General features: G+C 37.8%; 1 protein-coding gene across 2 annotated transcripts in view; it reads left to right on the forward strand.

The window, feature by feature from the left end:
- Nucleotides 1-19,907, forward strand: part of THSD4 (thrombospondin type 1 domain containing 4) — a 346,399-nt gene that overhangs the window by 169,162 nt on the left and 157,330 nt on the right. For both annotated transcript variants that reach the window (XM_014944678.1, XM_014944679.1), the window contains one exon: nt 3,808-3,944. In XM_014944678.1, coding sequence (XP_014800164.1) covers nt 3,808-3,944 — 137 coding nt within the window. The remainder of the gene's footprint in view (nt 1-3,807; nt 3,945-19,907) is intronic.

Here is a 19,907-nt window from a genome sequence, read left to right on the forward strand (position 1 = left end):
TCAGAAAGTCATGTTTCCTCTTTTTCCTGTTTTACACATATTTGTCAGCACATGTGCAATGCAAAATACACTCTGTGTGTGAATTTTAGTGCATCAATGAATAGGACAGATTAACTGGAGGGCAGGGTGGGTTTTGTACTTAATGCTGTTACTCCTGTAGTAGACAGGTTTTGTCTGCCTGGAAGGGTAATGATTTCTGAATTAGTGCCCATCTGCAGGGCTTTTGTGTCTTGGTAGAACATGTAAAAGGATTAGTTTATGGTAGATTCACTGCTTTATCTGGTCTGTGATGCAAAACAGGTGCCATTTTTAATTAAACATGAGGTCTCGGTACCCTTACTGGTGAGTTGGGAAGTTGCAGAACCGTGCTGTGGTCCCATTCTCACCTGCCTGGGCCTTGTTCCTCATAAGGAAAGGTGGAAGCTAAGTTTCAGTGGAGGACCTGAGAAAAACTCCGAAGTCTTGCAGCTTAGGCAAGCCCAGGATATCCATGAGGTAGTTAAGGCTGGTTTGGTACAGACGTTATAAGAAATGTACTGATTTTTTTGATTTAGATACTTTTTCAGTCTGTAAAATGAAAATCAAACATTACATATTACCAGGATTATTTACTAAAGGCACCTCCTTCACTTAAATCAATAATGAATACGTCTGGCAGGCCCTGGGCGGTAGCATTAAATTTCACCCAAGTTTGCTATTTAATAAGGTAGGGTAAGGTGAGAATTTCTGCAATGACTCGGTTGTACTGAGGTGGGCATGAGAATGAAAAGCAAATGCATTAGGAAGACATCTAAAACAGTGTGTTTATAGCGAACTGACTTAGTAACTCTGTCACCCTTAAAAAGAGCCCATTTTTGAGTGGAAATGTGTCTTGCTGCCAGCTAGTTTGGAAGGTCTTCACCTAGAAGCTTTACTCTGTTCCCTGAGGTCAGATAGATCCTTTTGTAAAGTCTGGGATCAGATGACATAGTACTAAAACACGTTGCCTGTGTGGAATCAATCGCTTCACAGCTCATTGTTTAATTGACATTTTACGTCCAGTTGCCAAGCCAATAGTGTAGCTTGACCTATGGCTTAAACTATAAAAACTTAAGAGTTGTGGCAAAAATACTGGGTAAGGGAGGGTGTCAAGATACATGTGAGATTAATAGGCAGTGCGGTACTTTTTACTAGTGTGGTATCTTGTTTTACAAGGGAATTCTAAAATGTGTTTGTTCTGCTGTAATTTATGCATAGTAAATACACGATGCTTACATAAATTCCTAATGAGAAACGTCTTATGTTCAATAGGCACAATTCAGTTAGCAGATTTTGCTCTTTTTAGATGAAATTTTTTTTTCAGAACTTTGGCATCTGGGAACATTGTCTTTAGGTAGTAGCATTTGGTATAATACTTACTAAGGCAGTGCTTTACAGTTGCTCATCAAAATAATATGAATATTGAAGGCCAAAAGGCTATAGGGTGAGATGCTCATACAAACTTTTATTCTGGTATATGTTAATTGTTAAAGCTTGATTTTTGATTTTTTTTTTTCTTTTTTTTTTCTTTCTGGGTACTGGTCAAAATCAGTGGCTGTTTTAATATTATTTTTTTTTGCATGGGCAGGAACAGTTCCCAGTAAGAAAGAATGGAAGTCAAAAGTTAGGAGTCATATTTTACAGCACGAGTAATCTCAGTCTGCTTGTGGTTAATATGCTGTGGTAGCAAAGCAGTCAGCTTACCTGTCAAATCATAAATAAAGGAAGAGATAGGTCCAGGAAAAAATACCATGCTTCAGCAGTTAATTTCTTCATCTTTCTCAGTAGCACAAAACTTTTATTGGGATCTAGAAGGCAAGCTGAGAATTTCAAGAATAATTATTTTAAAGGATGAAAACTAAATGAGAGATATTAAGAGGAGGAAGAGTACAGGAAGGTGAGGCTTCAGGATACTTTGACCTAAAGGGAATCAACACAGAAGATAAGGACAGTTCTCAAACCCTAAATGGCTAGTTTGACTTGATTTTAAGGAATGGAAAGATAAGAAAATGTACACTGTGGAGGTGCTGCTTGATGGCTAGTGTTGCAGGTTATAAAAATAGGACACTTTCAGGCACAGAAAAGGATAAGTTGATTTCATTGGTAATGAAATCACTAAAGCTGGATGATATTTATTTGAGAATTCTGAAAACAGTCATGTGTGAAGTGACTAAGCTGCTAAGAATAATGCTCAGTTTATCATTAAAACTAACTGTTATACTTGGAGATTGAACTGCAGGAAATACCTTACACTTTTTTTTTTTTTTTTTTAAATAACTAAGTGCAGCAAGTCCTTGGAATGATAAGCTAATGAACCTATCTTAAAAAAGTTGACACTGGAAAAATTACCTAGTTGAGCATGGCATGCATAGCTTCTGTGAAAAGGGAATGAGGTAAACAGATCTTTGACCTTACTTAAAATTAGGAGAGGATTTTGAGGATTTTATCAAAAGATTGCCAGTTGAAATAGATGATGTGTATGAGTGGCAGTTAAATAGCTGTGTGAGGGGAAATCTGAGGTCCTGAATTTCAGAACTGGTCAGCACTAATCCTGTGTCTGCACAGGGATAATTTAAGTGGAACTGAAAGTTTGTTACTTTAACAGTGCTAAATATATCTGAAATAATTGCATGTATTTACTTTGGCTATTTGTTATATCTTATTCAAATACAGATTCAAAAGATTCAAATATACACTTAGATGAAGTAGGAAATCCTGGGAATACCATGTTTTAGCAGCTAACTATGGTGTGTAGTGTCTCCTTTGATGGATTGAACAGGGGGTTTCAGTTATGTTATAGGGTATGAGCTGAAGCTTGGTGAAGTCGGGGTAATTCTAGTTTTTGATTATGGCAGTGAGGAAAGTCTTGTCAAAAGAACAAGGAGTTCTGTTTGTCCCTCAACACCACTGTGTAATGGTTGGAAAGAAGCTGAAGGTGTTGTTATTTCAGTTGGCAACTGGGGGTAATGAACTGTGTGCAACTCCAGCCTGACCGATGATTTGAAATAGAAAGACTACACAAATGTGTTAACAAACTTGAGAGCATAAGATGTGTGGAGTGTTGGGCCTTATCTGTTTAAGTAACAGCTTTTTACAAAAGATAACTTTTTCTTGTCTTCTGTGTTCTTCTCACCCAGAGTTCAGTGGCTTTTGTGTGTCAACAGAGATCATAAAGCTTTGAATAACAGTGCGTTGTATATATTTTCAAGAATCAAAGAATTGTTATTTTCTTACTTTTCTCTTGAACTAAGGAATAGTTACTAAAGTGCAACTTGTAAAAAAGCGCAAGTTGTAAAAACTAAGAGGAAAAAAGAATGGATTTTTTTTTTTTATTTTGCATGTAGTTTGTTTTATGTCTTACTTAATGCTAAACGTTAGTGTGCTTATTTGATGTGAGCTGACTGGTGACTATATGTGAGTTTAACTTCATGCACATCTTTCTGATTACAGTGTAATTTTTCTGACACTTAGGAGTTACAAACTGTCATAACAACTTATGTTTTAAGAAGACTAAATTTGGCAAAATTTTTATAAAAATAATAATTCTTGGTCATTTAGGATAGCATCTGTCATTAAAAACTGAATTACTGTTTTAATTTTCATTGGGCACGTTGGAATGCTTACCTGGGAATTGGTTTTAGTCACCATGCGTTGCTGTAGCCATTCACATTGCATTCGGTTTGCCTACTTGTTTCTTCCTCTCAGACCTTAGCATTACTTCGATGGGCTGTTCCTTTTGAAAAGTGCTGCTGCGGTCATTATAACGGGGACTTTTCTCTCTTTCCCCAGTGAAAGGAAGTCAGAAGTGTGAGCTGAATTGCCGTGCCATCGGCTACCGGTTCTACGTGCGACAGGCCGAGCAGGTGATCGATGGGACGCCCTGCGACCAGAACGGGACTGCCATCTGCGTGGCCGGGCAGTGCAAGGTATGGCTGCTGCCTCGGGCAGCTCCACCTCCAGGTGCTCTGTGATGGCTCCAAGTCCTCTAGGAGGTTGAGACCACTGTACCTCTGACATGGTGTCATCTGCCCCTTTATTTTTTTGAAGTGGATGTGAAAAATGTTAACTTTTATTACTACAGGTTTTATGTCTCAACTAATGTTTCTATCTACTAAGACAGAATGCTGAAAGGCTGGATTCAGAAGGTATTCTGGCCACAATTAAGGTGACTTTCAGTGAGCTTCTTCCACATATATAGCTTTCTACAGAAGAGACTTCATGAAAGGATCAGAACAAAAAGATTTGAAGCTTAAATAAGAGAGAACTATAATATCTTTCTTTGATTAAACTTTAGACTGGAGATATTTTTTTTCAGTCTGCAACATAATGGTTTGTTCAGTTACGTGTTTATTTTGATTGCTTTTTAGCTGGTGTTAGTGTAACTTTTCAGATTGATACATGTTTGCCATTTTTACAAATCAGGTCTTAATGGCTGTCCATTTACTCAGCACTGATGTTCTCTTAGAAGATACTTGAATGAATGGTTATTTTTCAAGGGTTCAGAAGGAGCTACTGTGTTGACTTTTTGCAGTCTGGTGTGTGAATTCCCTTTGTAATGAACAAATACACTGCTTTCTGCAAGATTATAGCAATTTTAAACAAAATGTTACGGTGTTTAGGAAAAAAAAGTTTGTAATCTTTCAACTAAGGTTAGTGGAAGAAATAATTTCCTAGCAGGGGGCATTTGACACTTGGCTGATATTTCCCGTATATATTGGTAAAAGAAGCAGAAGTGGGTCAGATGTGACTCATGAACTCAAATAGTGAAAGGTCAGGTTCAGTTTAAATTGTTGGTTTGCCAGAGGAAATAACTTATGATTACAACCTTTTCCTCTGTGTGTCCAGATTCCTCTTATTTGTGCACATCTGGACAATGCCATGTATCTTTCTGTTCTGTATTTCTTAGTGCAAGCAAAGCCATAACTTTGAATTTTCTTTATAGATGATAGAGCTGTGTGAAGTTGATTATTCTTTAAAGCTTTCCTTGATCACAAACCAATTCAGAAAGGGCCAGAAATTTGTTTTAATTACAGTTCTGATCTGTCACTCAAACTCTGAAAAACAGGTTTAGTATACCAGCTGTTGTATTCTCCCAGTGCTGTGCAGTTGCAAAAGTCTATACTGTGTTGGAAGTCTGGGATAGAAAGGAAAGGCAAGTCTTCAGCAGCCTAGTAAGAGAGTGTACTGAATTCTGAGTCACCCATTGCCGTGTAGAATGCCAATTCCCAAAGCTGCACGTAAACAAACAGCAGGTTGTGAATCCTCACTGAGAATATGTAACTTGGGATTGATAGAACTGTGGAATAATTCAGCTTGTAAGGTACCTAGGAAGACCATGTAGTTCAGCTCCCTACTGAGAACAGGGCTCTCTCTGTCAGACAGCTGTCATGGCCTTTTCCAGGTTCAGTTTTGAACCTGTTCTAGTATTTGAACAACATCACAGTGGAATCTTTTTCCTAGTATTCCTCTGAAATTCCTCATACTGCAGCTTGTGCCCTTGGTCTCTCAACCTAGCGGTGCACATCTCTGAGAATCTGGCTCTATCTGCTCTGTTACCCTCCCTCCCATTAGATGTTGACATCAGTAACATCTTCCCTTAGCCTTCTCTTAAGGCTTGGGGTTCCTAGGCTGTAGTGGTTTTTTTTGTTTGACTGGGGTTTTTTCCTTCCTTTTTTCTTATGGCATTGAAAATAGACTTAAAAATCAAGATCTCGGTGTCAATTTAAACCGTTCCTCAGTGATCCTTACTTAATGTTTCGTGAAGTGATGTAGTCTATAATTCTTAAGAGTTAAATTCTGTACTGGTGCTGAGTGCCTTATAAGCAATAAATTACCACGAGGAAGCCAAGAGAGAGCAGGTAAAGACACTTGTTATTCTGTGCTTTGTAGTGGTTCTCACGACAGCGAAGTGGAATGAGGGTGGGAGGTGGAGAAGGTGAGGTAGTTGGCAGAGCCCTCATATACACTGGTATTAACTGTGCTTGTGTGAAAGGCCTTGGGAGACATGTCTGGCTAAAATATTAAAAGGTTTATATTTTTCTTCTGAAGAGGAACTTCATTCAGACATTTCCCAGCTTCTTGTGTTGAGTTCTTTTGATCTGTAGCAACGCACTCATCATTCATTACTCACAGTCTCAGTAACTGTCAGATGGATGTCAGCTGAAAGAGACTTGATGTGTTTAACTGTGCAACAGTTACACACGCTATTTTTATTTGTTTCAAAGTTTTGAGTTAGTGTTTGAGGGAGTATTCACAGGTATATATATCAAACTAAAGAAAAATACAGTATTCCAGCTTCACGGTGCTTTGAAACACTATCGTTATTGAGTCAGTCTTTTTTCAGTGATTTCAGCGCTACATCTTTGGTGAAAATTTACCTTCAAATAGTCAATAGCCTGTTTGCATTTGAGGGAGATTGATGTTTCAGGATAGATTCATCTATATTAAAATTACTTATCTTGTTCCTATTTCATCTGCTCTCTGTGTAAGATCTTACACTTCCTATGATTTACGGATGAATTAATCTGATACACAAATGAAATATTAAGTTGCATATATTGCCTGTCTCCTCGGACTCTGAGATTTTGTATCTCACTTGTGAAGGCAGTAAAGCTATTAAAAATAAATAAAATAATTTTACTTAACAGTGATATTACACATTGTAGAGTGACCATGGATGTAGCTGAAGGATGTAATAAATAGAGAATCAAATAATTTAACTTTTGTACTGTCAGATGCTTAAGAGAATATTTTTCTGAAAAGTCCTCAACATTTACAGTTAACTGAAAGTGTTTCCTGAGTAATGAAGCTTATTCAAATCTTTGTAGTAGGTGTCTCTTCCTTAAATGCACATTATTTTTATTTTTTTAAGGTCAGCTAGTTTAAGTGTATTTATGGTCTCTGTCACCCTCTGTTGGACATTTTGCTGCAGTACCAGAACAAGAATATCCTTGTGTTAAAAAACATGATCTATTTTGTTCCCAGGACCATTGTTTCTGGTTAATATTTTCAGTTTACCTTATTCTTAGAAACAGAAGATAGAAAATGTTGCTATAACAAAAATAATAAAAATTACTTACAGACAAAGTAAAGAATACAAAAGAGACAGGTTTACCTGAAATAAAAAATTAAATATGTATGGTGAGGTATTTCTCACTTCTTGCTCTTTAACCACTTACAATGTTATGTAAGGCAACCACAAGTAGCATTAATTAGAAGTTCTCAATATATAAAATGCAGTCACATCCGTTAACACTAAAAATACATCAAAGAGAAGTTTTGTCTTAACATCAAAATCAGACTATTTAATACATCAATTGTTTCTTTTTTTGAGTTGTTAACCAATGTTAGATAGAATAGCCTTTTAAAACTGAAGTATTGTTTAATCTTATTAGCAAAGATAAACTATAGTATACGGGAAGATTTTAAAACCAGAGGTATGTACAGAAGTCCTTCCTAAAGCCTGGTTGTTGTGGCCATTACAATATCCCAGGGTATTGCAGGAAAGTCAGAATAACAGTGTATTTCCGAGTCCCTCTGAACAGCATCTCAGTAGCCATTTCCTTACTTCCAGAGAGTGTTGTTATTCACTGTTTGTTATTCTTTTCAATTGGCCCCCAGAGTTGGAAGTAAAAACCTTATAACTTGCCCAGCACAAGAAGTGATTTTTCAGCTCATTTTAAGCTCGTTTTTTCAAATGTAGTCCTTTAGCAAAACGTGGTATGTTCTTGTGATGAAATATCCTAATTTGTTTGTTGTTTTTTTCCCATTTTCTTATTTGTCTGTGACATTGCAATAACTGGCACATATACTAATGCAAGTACTACAAAAAAAGCTCACTCTTCATTACCATGATTATGTACTTCCTGGTGTAGACCAGACTCTGGTCTTCTTCGTCAGAAGGCTCTGACTTCTAATGAAATAGACCCTCTTTAAAGCAATTAAATAGCAATTAAAAATAAAACAAGTCAAAGTAGGAAGAACCAGGTGGTATTTTACATATGCAGAAGAAAGAAGTATAACAATGATCTTGATAATCAGTTTTATTATTTCTGTCTAAAATTCTTTGTCTGCATATTTGAGCAATGTTCTTTCTGATGAATTTTGGAAAGTGAACGAATGGCAGTCCTATTGAGTTTCACTTTTGTTTTTTCAAGATTTTTATTTCATGTCACAGCTGGATATTGGTAATATATGTGCTTTGAATATGTATCAGTATTACTGAGTATGTGCCATTTATTTTAATACATTTTCTATCTCTCTCCTAATTCTAAACTTCATAGTTAAGTTAAAGAATGCCTGAGAATGGGGCTTCTTTGACTTGCTATTTAGCCAGAAGTGTGTGTTGTTTTGTTTTAAGATATTTTTTCTGTTTGCTTTAAATCACTGTGTCCTTTCATTTCTTCTGGAGCCAGCGGGATGATCCTGCTCAGTAACTGCAAAGATTAGAAGGGAAATGCAAGTAGAATATTGAGGACGTTTTAATAAATAAAGAAGAGTATGAGGAGAAAGTGGTATTAATAATTTTGGCCCTGACCATGGTTTACTAAATGTACTGAAGGGGAAGTGTGTTGCATGTGTTTTTTGTGTGCATCTAGGACACTTCTGCTAGAAGAAGTGATACTTGGGCAGGTGTGAGCACTGACTCATTGTCATCTTCGGGACAGAAAAAAAGGTTATTTGTTAGCTGTGAAGCAAATTGGTTTTGCAGAGATGTTAGTTACCACACAGGGGCGCACTTTACAAAAGTATTATTTAGCATTTCACATAAAACTTCATTTGGGTGGGAACTGTAGATACCTTTTAAAGGTACCTGAAACAACTATTTTCTCTCCTGATTTTTATATTACATTTTCTCTTGCATTGTAGTTTATTTTCATTTTCCAGTTAACTTCTGAAGTTAACTGAAAGTATCTGAGCAGCTTAGAAATGCACACAGGGAGTAACTTCAGTAGCAAAATAACTGGCAGTAGAGATTTTACTTGCATTTAAAAAAAAAAGCATCAGATGCTAAAATCCTTGCAAACTGTATAGGAATGTAATTTTAGTCAGTTATAGGAAGCATTGCCAAGCATGCTAAATCTTCATCAGAAAAACATGATTAGGCAAGGAGCTCCCATCTGGAACTCCACTGACGTGCACTGGTGTCCAGGTAGTGGACCCGTAGGTGGCATTATTGTTTAAGTTAGGGACTCTTAATGACTATAGGATCAGAGTGACAGATCAGCATGATGACAGCTGTGTGCTTTCTGTAAGTTGAGGTTATTCTCATAGCTCATATATCTTGGAATATAGAGTAGTCCTATGGTTGTTCTTCTAAGGGTAAAGAACCTGTTCTCAGTAGGAATCTCAACTTGTGTAATGTCGATTGCTTACACTGAAAAAAAGGGTCTGGGGTGGATTTGGGGGTTTTGTGTGAGTGTGTGTGCTTTCTTAAAGTTGGAGCCAGACTTCCCTCCTTTCTCTGTCTTCTTCTGTTTACTTTGTAGGTTCTTCTGAGCAGGTACCCTGTACAGTGCTAGCTTCTGTGAAGCTTTTCTCCTTGTTTCTTGGACATTACAGTGTTAATTTTTTATCAGTAATGATGTGAGGAATAGTCTAATACCTGGATTACTATAGCAATTACTATTTGAGGAGGACCAACTCTCTCTATTTGACCTTATCCTAAAAGGGGGCCTTGAAGTAGGGAATTAGTTAAGTTGTTTTCATGGGAGCTGCTGTGTTAAGAAGTTGTGTGCTGCAGGGAGTTGTTACCAGGGCTTTGCCCAGAACACAGTTGCACTCGGGATATGCTCTATGGAAGTGGAGGACTGGGTTTGGGAGCCTAAGGGCATTCAGATGCTTAAATGCATTTCAGAATCGAATTTAAATTAAATCTCTAGTTTACTAATATTCAAGGATTGCTTTTCTCTTATTTTTTATTTGGTTTCTATCAGTAGTAGCTGAGGACACTGTGCTCTGAACTCAAGACCTTTTCAAGACTAGGTAGTATGCATTCAAAGAGGCAAAAGTCGTCATTTTGCCAGATCTTTATTTAGTTTTGTTCATACTGTGTGTGGAGCCTCTGTTGGAGGCTTTTTCTTTTCAGGAAAAATAGTTGATATGTAAAATATACCATAAAAGTGAAAAACTGTTGATGCAATTGAATGTGCTCTCCTTCTCACTGCCTTTCCATATATACCATTATAATTTCTTGGTTGTTGGAAACAGGACTCTTCATTGTTTCTCTTCATAATGACTTGCTAATGCCAAGCATTGCACTGGGAAACACCTGCCTGGCATTAATAAGGTGGAAGAGCTAAGAGATAACTCCTTTTGCCACTTCTTGCCTTTGTTTGCAGTTTTCTGTTAAAAGTTTTACAGAGAATAAGTGAACCTCTGTAAGATTTCTTGGCCTCATTGTCTAAAAAGTCTTTCTGCCTTCCTCCCTTTATAAAGCAACACTAGAATTTTTTTTTGGCATAGGATCTTTGGCCATGATCTGATTTAAGTTGCTTCTGATAGCTGATACACAGCAAGTGCAGTCACTGCATGTAAAAGATACTGAAGGCTAACTTTACTGCCTTGGAACTGAGCTAAAACTGATGGAAAACCTGATGACAGGAAATTGTGAATAGCAAAGCATTCGAGTCTGTTAAGTTCAAACACAATGAATAAGCACTAGATCTGTGTATGTGTTCTTCTCCCCTTGTCTATCAGCCTCTTGTGCTGAGAAACACCTCATAACCCAAAGGATGGAGCTCCTCACTCTTCCATGAAGCTGCTATCAGAACATATAGTTCAGCACTCTATAGTCTCAATATAAATAACCCAGTAACACAGATGTTATCCGGGTCGGGTGTTAAATGGCATTTAACATATTTATCCAGCCTGAGTAGTAGAGCATTTATGCTAGCACTGTGTTCTGTTTTCTTTGCCCCCAGTTTTAAGCCAGTTGTGGGGGGACAAACTGCTCTTGATTCAGTTTAAGTTTACAAAGTATAGGTATGGAATACACGCCACTGAAATTACCTTAAGCAGACACGAACATTTTTAATAAATTTAATTTAATGAGTGTGAATTTATAGAAGACCTAGGTGTCATAATTGTGTACGTAACCTTTTTTTTCACTTCAGCACTTGGAACCCCAAAGCGGGATTTTGCTGTTTTGTTGAACTACATCCTGGCAAGAAACTTGTGAAAAGACACAACATAGTTCAACAGCGTTAAAATTTGGCTTACGGCTCTAAGTACTGGAGAAAATGTTATCATTGTATGTTAAAATGTTTTCACCAGAGCTTCTGGGAAAAAAGTAAAGTAAAATACTTATGCTAGCCTGAAACAGACTTTTCTCTTAAGTGATAAAGAATTCCAGTGTCAAATACCTGAGGTAAAATCTCAATCTTGAAAAAAATTAGATGCTTTGTAAAATTGTATTTATCATTTCAAGTTCTGTAGTATATCAATATCATTTTCTTAAATGGCAAAGAGGAAACAGCTTCCTTATGTAACTGAAGATTTAAAAAATTTGGTATTCAATTACATAGGTTGGAATAATTGAAGGATGGCTCTTGGATGCTGCTTACTCTCTCTGGGTCTAGCACTGGATATATGCTCTATTCATCAGTCTTTGACTCCAAGACAGCTCATGATTCTGGCAGCTGAAGAGGAAACCACCCTCTATAATTCCTTGCCAGTGATTTTTTTTTCTGTTCCCATCTTGTAGACTTTTTTTCAGAATTTTAGTGTAGTATTTTTTTTTAATGTCTGTCCTTTTAGTTTTGACTTTCTTCTTTGAAGTTTCTCTTTTTGCTTGAAGATGTTAATAGTAATTTTCAGTGTCTTTCTGAGGCCAACAACTGGCAGCATTTGCTGGGTAGGAAGTGAGAGATGATTGTTTTGAGTTCACTGTACAAACAGCAGTGCATGTGATTTAGTAATCCTCCCAGCAAAGTCATCTTCTGCACCCAACATGCTTTCAAAGAAACAAGATAAAACCCTGTAATACAGTAACATACCACTATCAAAGGACGCTGATGGTACTTGAGAAACGTTCAGTAACACACCCGTCCTTTCTCATGGTTGTTCAAAGAATCATCAGAGAATCACACGATGGTTAGAGTTGGAAGGGACCTTGAAGATCATGTAGTTCCAGCCCCCTGCCCTGGGCAGGGACACCTTCCACCAGACCCGGTTGTTCAAAACCCATCCAGCCTGGCCTTGAACACCTCCAGGGATGGGGCATCCACAGCTGCTCTGGGCAACCTGTTCCAGTGTCCCACCACCCTCACAGTAAAGAATTTGTCCTAGTATCTAATCTTAATCTCCCCTCTTGCAGTTAAAAACCATTCTCCCTTGTCCTATTGCTACACTCCCTGACCAAAGTCCCTCCCCATCTGTCCTGTAGCCCCTTTAGGTACTTGAAGGGGCTCTAAGGTCTTCCTGGAGCCTTCTCTTCTCCAGGCTGAACAGCTCCCAACTCTCTCAGCTTGTGCTTGGAGGAGAGGTGCTTCAGCCCTCTGAGCATCTTTATGGCCTTCTCTGGATCCACTCCAGCAGGTCCCACGTCCCCGTGTCTGGGGCCTCATAGCTGGAGGCAGCACTGCAGGAGGGTCTCCCCAGAGCGGAGCAGAGGGGCAGAATCCCTGCCTTCGCCCTGCTGGCCACGCTGCTGGGGATGCAGCCCAGGGTGCAGTTGGCTTTCTGGGCTGTGGGCACCCATTGCCAGCTCGTGTTGAGCTTCTTATCAACCAACATCAACAAACATGAGGTTGGTCACTCATTCTGCTTCTGAGTTACTGGTTTCCTGTCATGATGTGGAAATAAAGTGTAAACAAGAAAAAGGAATAGGGATAAAAGTACAAAATAAATGTGATCTCAAAGCTATTCCTTTCCCTCAGTCCCTTTCCAGAGCATTGATGGACGTGTTCTAACAAGACAAGCTGTGGTGGCCAGCAGTGAGGTGGCTCCCAGCGTGGTGCTACGCTCACGAGAGAGGCAAGCTGGTACAGAACTCTGTGCCATGGCTGAGGTGGAAGTGCTTTATGTGATGTCTCTTATGCAGGAATTAGTAATTTATAGTTAATGCCTTTTAAGTAACCAAGAGAACCAAATCTGTTTTGTGTTACATTACAGCAGTTCAAAGAAAAAAAATACAAGAAATTTCAACCCATTGAAATTCATTCCAGTGAGATGGGAAAACGATTGTAAAATGGAATCATGTAGCTAGTGCAAGACCCCTCTTCTGAGGTTAAATAGCAAAAGGAAACAAAGTAATTTAGATTTTATTGCAAAGAAACAAAGAGGTTGCGGCAGAAATAATGTTCTGAAACTCAGATGTAAGGGATCTGTTTAACACCTGGACAAGCAAGTAATGGAGAGAAAGTTATTAAGGGGACTGACTGCATAAATGTTCATTCTTGGTCTCCTGTTTAGAACATGGACAAAAACTTCACAATTATTCCTACATTATATATTAAAAAAAAAATAATTATAAACCCCCTCCTGATCTGCAGTTGTAGTTATAGATCTTTTTCTCTGTTAATTGACTGGATTGTTTCTTGTGCTAGAGATCAGAGCTTGGAAATGTTCAAGCCATTTGACTTTCAGCATCTCCTTGTGGTGATTAGGTGTTAGGATTCCCAAAAAGGGTTATAGATTCTACTCAGCACAATGTACAGAGAGATCTTGGCACCTTGAGTAGAAGTTTTAACCTAGACATTGTCAGTAGTCCCAGTAGCGCTGTGGCTTATTCCCTGTGCTGAGTTTGTGTCTGTGGTGCAAAAAGAGAAATTAATAACTTGTGTTCTTGAAACTATTGTTTTCTGGTCATGTTTATGCTAGAAGGCTGTCACTGTAAACATGATAAACATAGCAAAAGCCAGGAAAACTTTAGAATTTAGGCACTGTAGGGTTTTTTTGTAAACTGCAAAACTACTGAGAAATTATAATAAACTATCAGGAGCCACTAACCCAGAGGTCTCAATGAAAGTTGAAAAATTTTTAGGAAGTGATGACAGTGCAGCTTAGTCTGACCTAAGCTCTTTTTTCACTAAGGAGCCAAATAGTAAGTAAATGCTTAATTTTGTTTTGATGATTTTTGGGAGCAAATTGAAAATACTAATAACTGTAACAGAATATTCCAAAATACCTATTACTTAATCAGGAAACTGGAACAGCAATCTTGGAAATCTAGTCTGCAGGAAATTAAGTATTTAGGCTTTGTTTTCATTTAACTACATTATAATATTACTTTAGAGCCTGGAAAGGGTCCAATATGTTTTTAGGCACTTCTATTAAAACAAAAATTATAGTTTTGATAGACCGGCTTGGGCAAATTTGTCACATCAATAAATGAATCCTTGGGAGGAAGCTATATACAGACAGTAGTTCTGTGTGTACATATATTTTTCTTTATATGCAGGAGCTCATCTGTCTTAAAATATGCTTGAAGTGTTGTCTTATTTGTGTTAAATGAAAGCCACAAAAAAAAGTACTACTGTGTTAGGAACACAGAAAGACATTAGATTTCCGGTAGGATATATGTAAAGCAAGAGACATTTGGCAAACAGCAAAGTTCAAGCCTGACCCATATCTAATGGGGAGAGTTTCACATTGATTAAGTTTTCCCGTAAGGGTTTTGAGCTTTTCAAAAAAGCTCAGAATAAAAAAGTATTCTGGATGTCATCTGGTACCACCTCAGTCTGTGAAATTTAATAAGATTAGATCAGAGATTGTAAAATGGCATATACAGCTAGATCAAAATGAGCTTGCTCAAACTTGGTTGAAATTGAATTTTTAACAGAACCTGAAATCGGCCAGACTTTCTTGTAGCTTCACAGTGAAACTGGAATCTCAATATTGACAGTTCTCTTCCCCCACCTCCCCAACCCCCCGCCAAGTGTCATGGTATTTGACTTTTCTTGAAGTCCTACAGACTAGAGTCACATGAATGTATGATAATTTAGGTTTTCATTTAAAGTAATGTAAACTTCCAGCTTCCATGGTTGCTGAGAGAAATAAAAAACTGACTAGATCATACACTTAACAGCTCAGACTTCACAAAACCAGTAAGGTGAGTTCAAACCCGTCTTAAAAATTCTATTGATTTGCAAGTCTGTGCCCTATTTTGGGGCCCCAAACATTATTATTATTACAACAGGTTTTTTACATTGGCAGAAATAGCGGCAAAACTTGAACGAAACAGAACAAATGTGATGTTATTACTGAAGATTGACATATTTAATCCTTTTTATGGCCACAGCTCCTCTGCAGTCCTAGGAACGTACTATGTTCTTGCTGATAATAAGATAATCCAATTCCCTGGAATTCTGACAATATGGTATCTTTTAACAGGAGTATTTATACTTTGGCTCAATGGAGAAGTCCTCAAAATGCTTGTGAATAACTTCCTCTTCCCTCTTTGTTACAAACAGTGACACCTGATCTGTTCAAAGTCCCTTCTAAAAACCTACCTGAGCTCATGCACTAAACTTTCTTTCTAAATTATGGTGCATTTAAATATAGCATGATGTCTGCCACGTGACACTGTTAGCTTTGTAGTTTGAGGCAGCTTAACCTGGCATCTACATGCATTTCATGAACTTAAAACTTGGCTGAGGTTAAAGTTGTTGTGCCCACAGTCAAGCCATTCAAACAGTTCACTTGACAGTATTTTAGTATAGTTTGGCTTATGTGTAGTTTTAACAAACCCTGGGTAGTGGAAATTAGAAACATAAGGATGTATGTATCTCATAGCAGGGAAAGATGTCTTGGAAAGAAAAATCTGTTTTCTTCTATAAAATAGAAAATGTTTTTACAGACATTGCCTTTCCCTTTCCATACTAGAGCTGTGCCTGTAATTTTGGTAACTGTCATTTGCCAGGATGTTAACCTTACGGAAATTAGAAATGTCAGAGACTTGTTTAGTTACTGATGCTGGGCTTTTGTTGATGCTATTTATATGTAGTTAGCCTTATTCTTCTCAAATTCATGAACACACAAGGAACTATGATGACAGAAGTGGGGATGTGCATATTGGTTTGGTTCCTATGTAAATACATAAAACATCTGCAGAATACTAGTGAGCAACTTCAGAAACTAGTTATGAGTAAAATCAGTCCTCTAGTCCCAACTTCTTCTGTGACAGAGGCACTTTCTTTCCCTTCCTGTCCGTATGTATTCCTTGTATCCCAAGCTGTTTTCTGTAGAGCGGTGTGAGCCTTGACATAGAAGCCTAATGAACTGATGTGGATGTTTCAAGTGTGCACCAGTGATATCTTACAAAATGCAAGGAAGAATTGCTTAGTAAAACAGCTTTGAAGGGGACTAAGTTCCTGCTATAGTGTTAAAAGCATGTTCTTACAAAGCAGGTGCTTCTTCCTCGACACTATTCTTGCCATACGATTACAATAAATGAATGTAGCCTTGCTTTCCTAGAAGGGTTGTTTTACACCGTAACTGTATCGCTGATTTATTCTCTTTAGCACACCCAGTTCACCCAGTTTAGTAGAGTTCAAAGTATGACAAAAGGAGAAATTTGGGTTCTATAGTTGTAACTTACCTGGTGCTTCTGTCAATGATAATGGGAGCCGAACCAAATGTAGACCATTCTGCTATGGATTTGCAGTGACACTGTAGGAAAACACATTAATTCTGCAGAGGAGATAATGGAGAACTTGGAAGTCTTACACAGCCTGGGTAGTATGAGAAGGAAATGTGTATGTTTCACATATTTGTGCAGTACAACAAATAGATTGAAGAAATCAACTGGTATTTGCTAAGGTTTGGAAGTACTTTAGTGGTTGGATGCAAGACCACATTAATGCAGATTAGCTAAAAACCAGTAACCATCTGTGACTATGGTGCTTGTTCAGGTCAAGTAAAAAATAATGCGGAAAAATAATGCGGCCTGGAATTGTTTCAGCTGGAGACTTAAGGTAATTGCATTACCTTTCACTTGCTGAGGGTGAAGGGCTATACAATGATTGTAGCTCAGTTATCTGTATTAATGTTAAATTTTAGTAGCTAGCTGTAGCTTGAGTATTGATTTTGCTCATATCAGAAAATCATAGAATCACAGAATGGTTAGAGTCGGAAAGGGCCTTAAAGATCATAAAGTTCTAACTCCCCGGCCATGGGCAGGGACTCTTCTCACTAGACCAGGTTGCTCAAAGCCCCATCCAACCTGGCCTTGAACACCTCCAGGGATGGGGCAGCCACAACTCTGGGCAACCTGTTGTTTTAGGAAAATGCATTTTCCTAAAATAAGTTAACCTTTTGAAAAAATGTCATCTTTCGGGCAAGCTCTTTTAATTTTTCTAGCAGCGTTAATGGTCCCAAACAACATGAGCAAGGGCCACTGACACCGTTCCCTTGAGGAGGAGAGGTGGCTGATAGAGGGAAAAATGAGTAAACATACTTATGAGAAGAGAACCCAGGCCTCCGTTTCAACAACTTAAGTAGCAAATTGAGCAATTTTTAGCAATTTCATTGCTGCTGAAAGCTATTTTAGGCTACAGTGAAGCAGTTCAGTACAATTCCATGCTGGAGATTGAGATTATGATCTTCCGGAGTCAGAAAGATAGCTTGGACCTCTGATTTCTCCTGGTCCATCAGGATTTAGGAATTCTCTTCTGTTGCTCCTGAGGAAGTTGTCACTTCAGTAAGAAAAGTCATTGCAACAAACTGATAATAGTGAAAATGCATCTTCTTGGTTTAATTTTTTCTTTTTGGGATGCCATGAATGGTGAATTGATTCCTTCTCGGCAGCTTCTTTGGAAGCGGGCAAAACTTCGAGAGTGCTGGATGCCTCTGCTGAAAAGGACATTAGTTACTATTATTCTCTGAGGAAACAGTGAGCAGGTCTAGGAGCTACTGTAATTCTACAAAAATTAGTAAATATGAATCATGCCTTTGAATTCAGTGCAATAAACATGCATGGAATTTTGCTGCGACCATTGCTGTCTGGTGTGTTTTACAGGAATTCAAAAAGAATCTGTGGCTTGGATGTAGCTTTTTGTGCCCATCTCATCTCCCTCTTCTTTTGGGCTGTTTGACTGTAATGATTCTCCATTGCTTAGGCGTATTTTTGCATTTTAGTGACTACATTAAGCTATTTTGATCAGCATTTGAATCTCCTTGAGGTAAAAATTCTACATTTTTGTCTTTTTGAACATTTTTCTTCAAGCTATTCAAGCCAGATATACCACACAGGCATACAGGTAGGGCTTCTGTTGTTCTTGAAGGTAAATTGGATTTTTAAATTCAAATAGATGCCCTTTCTTTGTATTGCTATGCTTTATTACCAGGGTTTGTTCAGTGAATGAAATATGTTTTACTGCTTTTTATGTGAAGTAGAAATGTATTTTTGGGTTTTCATAATTTCCAGTACTTAAACACAAGGACCATTCTATCTGGATTTATCTTAGGCATTGCAGAACATCAATCTCGTTTTATTCTAGTTGAGTATGTGGCTAAAGCTGAAGAACTTGGCTAATCTTTGTCGCTTTTTAAAACTTCAAAGTTCACACATTTAGGTAGTTAGTATATATTCTTGTTTCACGAATTAAGATTCTCATAAACAGTTTTTGTACAGAAAAGTGTGTCTTAAGATTTCTTCAGTAGTAAAACTGGAGAAGTACTGAATGTGAAATATTGAGGGATTTGAGGGATTAGGCATTCACTAAAGCTTATTAAAATAAATTATGAACACAGGAACACAGGCAAATCAGACCCTGAATTTTGGGCCATATGACTGCTCAATTTTAAAGTATTCATCTCAATGTTTGCTTAGAGGGAGGAAACAGCTTTTAAAATAGGTTCAGGTGGCCTTGAGTATTACAAAGCAGCATGGTCTTTCAACCAGATTATTGTTGGACTGAATGGAAGAAATAAGTATGCGTTGAAGCTGTGTTAGTGTCTGAATACCCAGTGTTTAAACCCTTAAAGAGGTACAGTGGCTTGCATGGAAGCAGCCTAAAATGTCTGCATTCTTTAAGACTGGAAAATAGTTGTCCTAATTGTATGTGTCTCCTACCATGGCAAGCCTTCATTTTAAAGGGATTGTTGCAGTTTGTGCTCACCTTTCAAGAAATGGAGCATGACTAAAAGTCTTTGACCTGTGGAAATCCTACCTGCACAAGGATATTGTTTTACAGCCTACAGGATTTTATTAAAACAAATAAATTTTATTAGCACGAGATTTGTTTGTGTAGGGTTGGCTGTATGTGGCAGATGCAGTTTATCTTGCGCGTGTGCAGTCTGTTAAGCCCCGTTGCCAAGGCAAAGTCACGGTGTGAGGGACAGGACTTCTGTGCTCCGGGGTGTTTGCAGTGGACCCTTGGACTGATCCGAGGTCATTGACCTCTGCTACGGTCACTAAGGAATTTGTACAGCTACTAAGGCTAGGCTGCTGCTTGGAATTGCTTTGGGGGCTTTGTTTCTCCCCTCTGATATACTTACAAGGCTTAAATTTCTATTCTCTAGGAGAACAAGACATTGAAAAACCAAGTTATTATTTTCCAAGTAATATTTGTGTATTGTGATTTTCTTCCTCCTTCCCTGCAGCTCTAAGATCATTGCTGTTTTCAGCAACAAAGTCAAATGGGATGAAATAGATTCTGATACCATTGTTTCTGTTTTCCTTATGTATTAGTTGCTCGTTCTTTATTCCAGTCTTCATTTGATTTCTGCCTCCCTCTCAGTGATGAGGAAAGCAGTAAATCTATATATCAAAAAAAGGGTAAAGCTAAGAATTTTTGAAATAAAATTTCTTTATAAATGTCATCACTTGTTGCATGTAATTTTCTAGAAGTGTTTTCTTGCCTGTGGGATGTTTCTTCCATCAGTAACAAAACATGAAGATGATCCAACAGATTCATTGCAGATCTATAGTCCTCTCAGCTTTTAAC

The sequence above is a fragment of the Calidris pugnax genome, unplaced genomic scaffold, assembly GCF_001431845.1.
Source record: "Calidris pugnax isolate Ruff unplaced genomic scaffold, ASM143184v1 scaffold70, whole genome shotgun sequence".
Lineage (NCBI taxonomy): Eukaryota > Metazoa > Chordata > Aves > Charadriiformes > Scolopacidae > Calidris > Calidris pugnax.